We start from the raw sequence: 9363 nt of genomic DNA on the forward strand, positions 1-9363 counted from the left end.
CCGGCGTCGGGTGAAAATTCGCTTTTCCTGGCAGAGAAGTGTCTCCTGAATCTGGAGCCCCCCGGAATTTATCACTTTTCCATCCCCTTGGCAAGGAGAGAGCTGGGAGGGAGCCTGGATGTGTTCCGCGAGGCCAGCGGCTGGACGCGGTGCTGTCTAGTTGCCAACCCTCATTTAATCTGGAGGCACCACCGTGACCAGCTCGTCCAGCCAAAGGCCACAGACACCAGCTAGTCACCACCTCAGCCCTCCGATGCCACCGGCTAACCCAGGCAGAACCAGGAGACAAATAATTTCTACTCTTTCTGTTAAACCTCTTTTCTGGCTCTGGGGGCACATCCTGTCCAGCCCTCTGGAAGACGTTGTCCCAGGTCCCCAAGATGGCACAGGTGGAGAAGATCAGGACACAAGAACTCCTCGGATGAACAATTAAAACAAATGACTTCCCCCAAGGCAGCTGTGACTATTTAGCTCCGAGGGAAACTCCCCTTCTGAATTCTCCTCGCGCTGGTTCACACACAGGATCACAAATACACAACGTCAAGTGATGCAGGCAGGCAAGCCCCAAGTTCACTGCTCAGAAAAGATCTTTAAAACTGCTGCTGAGGTTTTTAATCTCATTTAGCTGAGGGCAGCTCAGCACTGGGAAGCCTGCTTGCAGAGCAACCCAAAGCGGCAAGAGCAGACATCTACACACACATCACCCAAAGGAGAACGGGGCAGTTGTTATTAGAAAGGGTCAAACGCTCTTTTCCTATTTCGTGGGCTTTTAATGGTAATTTTCACAATAATTTACAAATTTGTTGTTACGCACATTATATATCCATTTAGTCATGAAAAATGTAAGTTAATTCAGCTCTCGGTTGAGAAACTGTTGTAAAAATGTCCTTGCTAAGGTCTGGTCTCTACTCCTGCAGTTTTGTATTAATAGAGGCAGCCAAGCGAGTTTCTCATGCCCAACCTGCCCAACCTGCCGGCCCTCCCCCCGCCTGCTCGTCCCTCCCTCCAGCTGCTTCTCTGCTCCCACCCAGGCCAGGACCTGGAAGCTGCAGAGCGCTGAGGAGGGGGTGAACTCCCAGCACAGCGGCCGAGGCAGGAGGCGGCCAGTGCGCTCCGACCCTCCGCACGGCCTCAATCCAGCCTCTCCCACAGGGATAGCTCCTGCTGAGCCCAACTTAGGCTGGGTTCAAGCACAGCACCAGAGTTTTGCTCTGGGCTGGGATAGCAGGCGTGCTGCGGGTCGGGGCAAAGCGCCGTGGCACAACGCTCGATGCTACAACTCGTACGCACGACGCCGCACCGGCACTACCAGTCCCTCGTGTCTGGGCGTAACGAATTCAGCCGGAGGATTCTGTTCAAAGGAAAGAAAGATATGGAGACCTGAGCCCAAAACACAAACAGCAGAACAGACCAAAGCTGGAGAATTCCAGGTGTTCAGCTATGTTAGTCCTCAGCAGAGGAGAGGAAATAAATCAAAGGGTACTACAGCCTCAAGTTTTTCCACCTGGGCTCTTTCCATCATCTCAGCAATTCACCTCTTAAAATAAAACTTGCTTTCCAGTAAGGCAGACTGTTTGCCTTTTACTTTCAGTCACTTCGAGCTGATTCAGCTTTGTGCCTTCTTGGAAAGAAAAAGTCAGCAGCAGGGTTTCTGAGAGAAATGCAATACAGCAAGTTAAAACCGCAGTCGGTCTGGACTGCTGGAGAAAGTGCAGGCAGGGCAGGTGGGGACTGCAACAAACACCCCAGGAGTTCTGCTGAGGGAAGGAAAGTCAAGACTTTCTCTCTGGAGAAGCCCAAGAAGCGTGTTAAACCTCACCCCTGCACACACACAGCAGAGTTTTCCCCACACTGAGCCACAGCTGTTTCACAAAGACTTTCCCCACAATGCTTTTACAGCAGCGTAACCATTATCCCATGGCTCAGATCCCCCATTCTCGTATAGTTTGTATTTAACGTGTGAAAATAAAGGGAGTACTTTGCAGCAGTCCCCGGAGGAGAGCAAAGAGCAAAAAGATTGTGATGAGCAGCCAACTGGCATGAGTGGAAACTGCTCCCTGGGAGCTCCCTTCCCCCTTTACCTTCCTCCCCTCTGCAGAGTAACTCAACCCACAAGGTAACTGAACTCTCGTGGGAGAACTTGTGGCACAATAGGCTGTGGCTCCTTTCAAAACGGATTCATTTTGTTTATTTATTTTAAAGTCCACTGATCATCATCACAAAAAAAAAAAAACCAAACAACCAAAAAAACCAACCCATGGGAAATGCAACTAAAGAGAAAAAAAGTCCAACCAAGACCTAAGAACCCAGAGCTACGAGTAGATGCGAGCCCGTGGTGCACGGCGCGGGTGCACGCACAGGACGGGACGACGCATGCGCGCGGCAGGCAGGCGCTGGCCAGAGGCGGGTTCCTTTATGTTAATCGCTGAACAATGACAGCGTTGAGCAGGTTGGCTTCCTTCAGGGTTTGGTTCTCGTCCGTCAGCTCTTTGTTTGGGAAGGTGGTCATGAGGACAAAGCTGGTGGCAGCCATGGCTGGCCGGGCGTCTACTATGAAGAGCCGGATGTCACGGATCCTGTCCAAAGGGATCAAACACACGAGGGTGATCCTGTTACTGAACATCCTGTAAAAGCGCACGGAACAGCCCAAATTCACCCTTTCCAGAGCATGCAACCCCGCAGTCGCTGCGCTTGGTTTTCAGCCAACAGCAGAGGCCACAGCCAGATAATTCTGGTTTTAGCTACTCCTCCGTCGGCTCCCGTTTAGTGAACGAACACAAGCTGCTCCGCAGGCTAAAGCCTCACAGCTCAACGTTCTTTTACAGCGCCCAGCGGGAACGTCTGTGTCGTCAGGCAACTGTTTGCTAGTGAAAGCTTCCGGACCCTTCAGTGAGCAGATTAACAAACTGCTGGACACGAGCTGCTCTAAGCGACTGAGCTCAGCACACGCAGCGTAACCTAGATGATCTCAACTCCCACGAGCAGCCGCAACAGCGACACTGGATCTATTACCTGAACCCGATCGTAGAAGAAGGATTTGTAACTTTTTTGTAACTCTTATAGAAACTGGAGGAATGAGTATGAACAAATGGCCACACTCTGAGATCAGGCAGGTGAGGAGGACTCCAGGAGAGCAGTCTAAGGAAGCAGCAGGGTATATAAGCCAGCTTTGCTCAACAAGGGAGCTGACCTGCTGGAGGAGCAGCCCTTGGTGCTCCACTCAGCAGAGGAACAGCCCACTAGAGAAGTCTGAACTGAGGAGGCAGAATAACTGAACAAGTTCCTAATTATCTGACAGTTTCTAAAGCCCTTAGAAGAAATTCAGGTTTTTATAGGTGACATTAAGGAAAGTTCTGCTGATCATACTGAAGCTCCCAGGTGCAGTATCACTGGCTATAATCCATCACTATTTGGAAAGCAAATCCTATCCTTCCAACAGTTAACGACTGCCTTCAAACCCCACAATAATTTTATTCCTCTTCACCTATACAGAAAGATCCCCAGAGGTCTCTTTAGCAGGCTAGCCAGGATTTTAGCACCTGCTCCATCTGTGCACAGTTTGCAGTGTCGTTCCCAGCGAGTAACCCTGTTGCGTTTGTACCTGTGATTGTGGTTAAACTTCTGGACCAGGCGCCCACCGTCAGCGAGCCGGATTTGGATGTTGGTGATGGGCTCCGACTCATCAATAGCGATGGCAGAACTGGCTTTGGCTTCGTTCTCTGCCTGCTGGGCTGGCGAGCTGGTGCCCATCACCTGAGGCGCAGTGCTGAGAGCAGGGAGACACAAAGGCAGCTGTTAGAAACCGCAGCGTGCTGGGAGGCAGGCAGGGAGCCTGTCGCCCGCCGGGCCCAACTACCAGGGTTCCCAGTCAAGAGACACCAATGTAAGTTGGAAGCAAGAATTTAGGGGTCAGCTAATCAGCAGGAGCTTCTCTAGAAGTTCATCTCTACCATCTCCCTTCGGAGCACCACACCACGGGTCTTCACACAGCCACAGGAACAGCATTAACTTGGAAACGCTGCTTCTACGTGATGTACCGCGGTGGTTCCACGGGAAGGCTGAGCCACCTCACCGCACACACACCAGCCTCATTTCCTCTCTTAACACACCTCACACCGCAGGCACCAAGTGCCTTTTCTTCAGGAAGATTCATCAAAAATCTCAACCCAGCAAAACTCTCAAGCGACTCTCTCACGTCACACACGCAGCAAACCAGCGCTGCCATCTTCTCACCTGCCCAGCTTCTGTCCTTCTCCAGTAAAAGCTTTGAAGACACTTTTAGGCTTCACGTACTCCTCGTCGCGGTGATCCTCCATATCCAGGTTCACCTGCCCGCCCCGCGCTAACCTGCGCAGCTCTGCCGGGACTTCCCTGCAAAGAGAGTGTCCTAAGGCCTGAAGAAGCAAGTCAGGGAAGAAGTACCAGCCATAGACCTCTGGAATTTCAGGAATGGCAGTGAGCCCTTGCTTCGTTAACAGGGCAGACGCACACCTCCCCACTAACAGACACAAATTAATGGTTACTTTTCCCTGGCCCTCACCTGGAGTGACACGATGCATCAGAAATTCTCAGCCCAAACATGAAAGTCTGTTTGTTCACTTCAAACTCCCAAGACCCCAGACAAACCAAAGCCACTTCCCATTTATCCAAAGTTCAAGTCCACCCTCCCATAGTTGCCATATTAAGAATCTAGCTCTTCAAAGAAAGCTCAGGTGGAATTTTTTTTTTTTTTTGACTCAGCACCCTGGATTCCACAAATGCCTGTATTTCAGAAAACTGCTACTCTTTCTCTCCCCTCTCGCCACATACCCTCTGCGGATGTCATCAAGAAACTGGGCATTGGACGGATCCTGGTAGCTCCTCAGCTCTCCACTGTCCAGGCTGAATCCACTCTTCCAGAGCTTCAGTACAACGTGCACCTGCAGCACCCCCAAACAACAATCAGCCTCATCGAAGCATCTTAGTAAGAACAATAACCGCAAAGTGAAAAGTTCCTGGCTGGCAGAGGAATTTCAAAGAGCAGAAAACACTCCAGCCAGGTTCCTCTGGGTTTAGGGAAAAACCCAGAGCACTGGCTATGTAATGGTCATGCATCGACTCCTAGAAGGTGGCACCACAGACTCCGTTTGATAAACATGGCTGAAAAGCCAAGGCTGTGCTAGGCAGGGAGACGAAACCAAGCTCCCACCGTGGCCTAGGTGGGTATTTGGTCACAAACCAAGCACGAGAGAATCTTGCAGTGATGCTGTTAGCTCCACATCTCTTCAGTGGATAAAGAAGAGCTAATCGCCCAGTGCTCTTTGCACACTAATTTTCACAATCAGCCCTTCTAAGGAACACTTGGATTCTTAATTAAAAGTTCATCAGAAAATTGCTTACCCAAGACCCCAGCATCTATGATTTTCTAATCGGAAATCCCACAGGAAGCAGGATTTACCCTACTTCTATCCTCTTGAACTTCTCTCAAGCTTTGTAACTCTCCGGGCTCGCAAGCTGTGCAGCTATAGCAGAGAAACCCCTCGGGTGACATCTACAGAACTCAACGGAGAGATACTCACATCCTGAGCAGAGTTCTGTCTCCGCTCTCCTGCCACGTAAGCAGACTCCTCCTCTGGAGTAGCCCCAAGGCGATACCCTCCCCCTGCGAAGGGCTGCAAGAGAGACAGGCAAAGGGGTCACAGGAGGACACAAACCCGAGATAGCTCGCTGCCCTTTCCCCACCACCCTTACGGATGACCAGGGGGGCTCTGTGCCATCAGCAACATCTCTTATCCCGCAGGCACAGTGACCAGCTTGAACAAGGAAATTAATACGGCACAAGGAAGCGGCTTTTCCCACCACTGTGACAACACACAAATTGGAGCTGCACTAAGAGGAGTCCAGACTTAGTTGTCCTTTGAATTCCAGGACTCCACAGTACCAAAGAGCTGCCACGGTGGGAGCTGAAACGGGGAACAGAAGGAAGAACAACTCATCACTCCTCACTTTAGGCTTGCTAGTCTCGCCACCGCTCTTGGCCGTCCGATCAACCGCCACCGCACCGTGCTCCTTCGCTCCTTTGAACAGATCCTCCACCAGCTCGTTGGGACTCTTCTTCCTCGGAGGACCCACGATCTGCTGTCCACTCCTCTCTGAGCCGCCGGCATAAAACCTAACGGAAAGTACACGGCTTCTGGGCAAGACTGAACCACTGCTTCTCCAGGAGATGCATGTGACAGGACCCAGTGGGTTTATCTCAGGATTCAGGTCATTTTTGTACAGCTTGGATCTACAAATATTAGCTACTACCAGTGGATCTTCTACTTACAAGTTCCTGTATTGCAGAGACTTTCTTTTTATGTCAGTTGCTGTTGATCAATGAACAATTTTACAGTAATAAAGTGATAACTCTCTCTGACCTAGCAAGAGAAACAGTCCAGACCGACAAGGCTCAGTTTCAAATGCTGGTACCAGCTCTATTACCGAGCTCAAGACTTCCAGCAAGTCTCTGACCTGTCAGATGGGAGATGATAGGCAACATCTAACTGGTATTTTGAGGGGAGGCACACGCTCATGCCACACAGAAAGATCACCACAGACAGGATGGATCTGAACAGAAGCAATGAAAGCTCCACAGGTGAAGTGCAATTAAGCACTTCTTGAAGATTGGGTTTATTAGCTTCCAGATGGCTTGTAACACTTACAGAGCAAGCTCACATCTGTCTGCAGAAGATCAGGCAGTCTACCTAGACTGAGCCACCTTAATTTACAGCAGTTGCATTCAATCTACTTTGCCTGTTAACCTTAAGGGTATTTAACTACTTACAGCTGACATCATAGATGACTTTCCCACTAGTACACCATCTCCCTACTGGAAAGGGGACGTACATTTTTCTTTCCACCTCCACACTCCATTACATTACTCTTAAGTAGCACTTCAGGAAAAAAAACTCCAAACCCAAAACCACAATCAAAAAAACCCCACCCCAAAACCCCAAGCAGAAAGAAAAGCGATCCCTGCATTATCCCCACATTTCCGTTCTCGATGGCCACAAATGACGATCTGGGCTTTCTTCTATTTAGCCGAGGGCTTCCCCATCCCACCTCAGGCTTTCTCTCAACAGCACAACTCAGCGATGAACCCTGGTGCTTATACAGCCACGCTGAGCACGCGCCCGTGCACACACTTTGCACCGACCAACCTTTCCGTGTCAAACCTGAGATTTTTCACTACAGGAATTTCATATCGACTTAAATCTGCTTTTTAAAAAAACCTGTACACAAGTGGTAAACCACCACAAAAGGGCAGGGATAAACACACAGGGTGTTTATGTCTGGAACTGAAAACTTACCGCTGTCCCTCCTCCTCTTCATCATCATCCTCCTGCGCATGAACAAGGTCTCTAAACGATGTTACTCTATGGTCACTGCAAAAGTCAGTCGGAGAAGTAAATCAGTCTCGTGACACATTTCAACCACACAAGCGAGAGCTCCTGAACACAGCAGTGAGGTTGACCCTGTTCTACCTTCCGGGTCTGATTCACTCGTCTGAAGTGACAGGTCAGCACTGGCGTAACCGTGTGGTGAACCGACAGAAAACCGGAGGAGGAGGCTCAGACACCTCTGAACCTGCACAAGCACAGGTTTCTCTGTCAGGCCCCGGGACAGTCCAGCCTCCACACCCTTCCCCTCTGGTTTCTGTTAGCTGTGACCCAAACTGAAGCAGGGTTCTTCTGTAATACGGACTTTATTCACCAAAGCCTGAACCAAAAGCATTTTTTCTTCAAGATATAGCCAGTAACTCTCTTTAAAACCAGATAATATTTCCCTACCACACAGGGATTTGGTAAGGCAAAATTAACTTCTTTCTGTAAAATGCTTGATCAGATCAGGCATCACACAAAATTAGAACATTTTCCCCGTGGAGCTACAATCTGCTCAAATAAAAGCATCACCAACCGACTGTCTTCTAACCTCAAAAGATAAATTAAGTTTTTCCTGAGCAACGAGGCAAGTTGTCCTAACTGCTCTTTGGATTAGCTCTGCAATACCACCTGTGCTTGCAATGCCTAGATGCTGAGGTTTTCAGAAATTCTAGAGAGCCTTACGAAGTGAAGCAGATCTAAACGCAGAGCTATTTCTCCCCAGAATTAACACGCGTCAATGCTTTAGATAAAGCTTGTGTTTTTACATCGTTTTCACTGTCAGGTTTACAAGCTGCCCATGAAGAGATCAAGTTGAGCTGAAGCTCCCTCCTCACCTGGCTGCAGTGCCCCTGGATATGGAGCTGGGTGTCGGCTGGGGCAGAGTCAGGATGTCCTCGTCACCCCCGTCCTCGTAGAAACTGGCAAGTGCGATCTGGAGAGGAACAGCACCAGAGCTTTTCAGGATGGGAGCAAACATTCCACAACAACGGCAGAGACACACACAAATAACGCAGCTGAAGCTTCTGTCATGTTGGACCTCTTAAGGCACTTCAACACTAAAGGCATTTTGTGTAATTTCTCACTTTTCAAGTCTCAGCAAAGACGAGGCTTTGCCAACGTTTGGCCTTGTTCTGGTAGGAGACTCACCACCACAGGCGTGCCAGGGCAACCACCCCGACGGGAGGCCCTTATTCTGCAACATTTCTACAGGCCTTATGCTAAAATTACTGCTCTGAAACTGCTGCTTTTGCCACATCCACGAGTAGACTCGGAGATTAACACGGCCAGGCCGTCTGAGGGCGATGGGGGGCAGGAGTGGGTCAGTGGTGGCCGATCTCCCCCTTAATTTGGGGGCGCTGGGCCTGCTGCTGACAGACGAGCAGCGGGGCACTAACAACCTCGCCAGCGCTCAAGGGAAATCTACGCAAACGCGGCCAAACCCTGAAGCCCCCGGTCCCTCGGCCCGTGCTGGAGATGCGTTATGCTCCAATTAACGAGAACCGGGGCGGGCTGCGGCCCCAACCAGCCCCCGGAGCGGCGGCACCGCCTGAGCCCGACCCTCGCAGCCCGGCGACGGGCCGGGGACTGGGGAGCGGCCGCCGGGCGAGGCCCGAGCCTGCAGGAGACCGAGCTCCCGGCCCGGCGCTTCCCCCCCGCCGCCGCCCTGACCTCCAGGGCCGCGGCCCCGCCGCCGAGCCCCCCCTCAGCGGGCCGGGCCGGAGACGGCGGAGGGGAGCGGGGCGGCGGCGGGGCTACCTGGAGGTCCCAGCCGGCGGACTCCAGGAAGAAGCGCGCTCGCTCCTCCTCGACGCCGGTCACGGCCACGAACTCCCTCAGCGCCTCCTCCCTGTCCGCCATCTTGCCGCGGTGCAGCGCCCAAACCCCGCCGGGCCCGCGCCAGCCCCGCCCCGCCCGGCCCCGCGTGCGCCGCCAAACCCTCCCGGGCGGGAACGCGCCA

The 9363-nt window shown here is 51.6% G+C and overlaps 1 protein-coding gene across 1 annotated transcript; it reads right to left on the reverse strand.

Moving 5' to 3' along the window:
• Positions 1 to 749: 749 nt before the first annotated feature.
• Positions 750 to 9286, reverse strand: NSFL1C (NSFL1 cofactor). The gene is made up of 9 exons (XM_074843667.1): positions 9162 to 9286; positions 8240 to 8337; positions 7332 to 7406; positions 5986 to 6151; positions 5559 to 5651; positions 4810 to 4919; positions 4234 to 4371; positions 3602 to 3766; positions 750 to 2576 (listed from the first exon to the last, which is right to left on the reverse strand). The coding sequence occupies exons 1-9, from the start codon at positions 9261 to 9263 to the stop codon at positions 2414 to 2416; spliced, it is 1110 nt and encodes a 369-aa protein (XP_074699768.1). The 5' UTR covers positions 9264 to 9286; the 3' UTR covers positions 750 to 2413.
• Between the last annotated feature and the right edge of the window lie 77 nt (positions 9287 to 9363).

This window comes from Strix aluco, chromosome 17 (genome assembly GCF_031877795.1).
Source record: "Strix aluco isolate bStrAlu1 chromosome 17, bStrAlu1.hap1, whole genome shotgun sequence".
In the NCBI taxonomy this organism is placed as follows: domain Eukaryota; kingdom Metazoa; phylum Chordata; class Aves; order Strigiformes; family Strigidae; genus Strix; species Strix aluco.

Coding starts and splice junctions, on each gene's coding strand:
- NSFL1C (XM_074843667.1), bottom strand. CDS start 9,263: ATGGCGGACAGGGAGGAGGCGCTGAGGGAGTTCGTGGCCGTGACCGGC. Junction 6,152..7,331: donor GAAGAGGAGGAGGGACAGCG/GTAAGTTTTCAG, acceptor ACTTTCCGTTAG/GTTTTATGCCGGCGGCTCAG. Junction 3,767..4,233: donor GAAGGACAGAAGCTGGGCAG/GTGAGAAGATGG, acceptor CCCTGCTCTCAG/CACTGCGCCTCAGGTGATGG.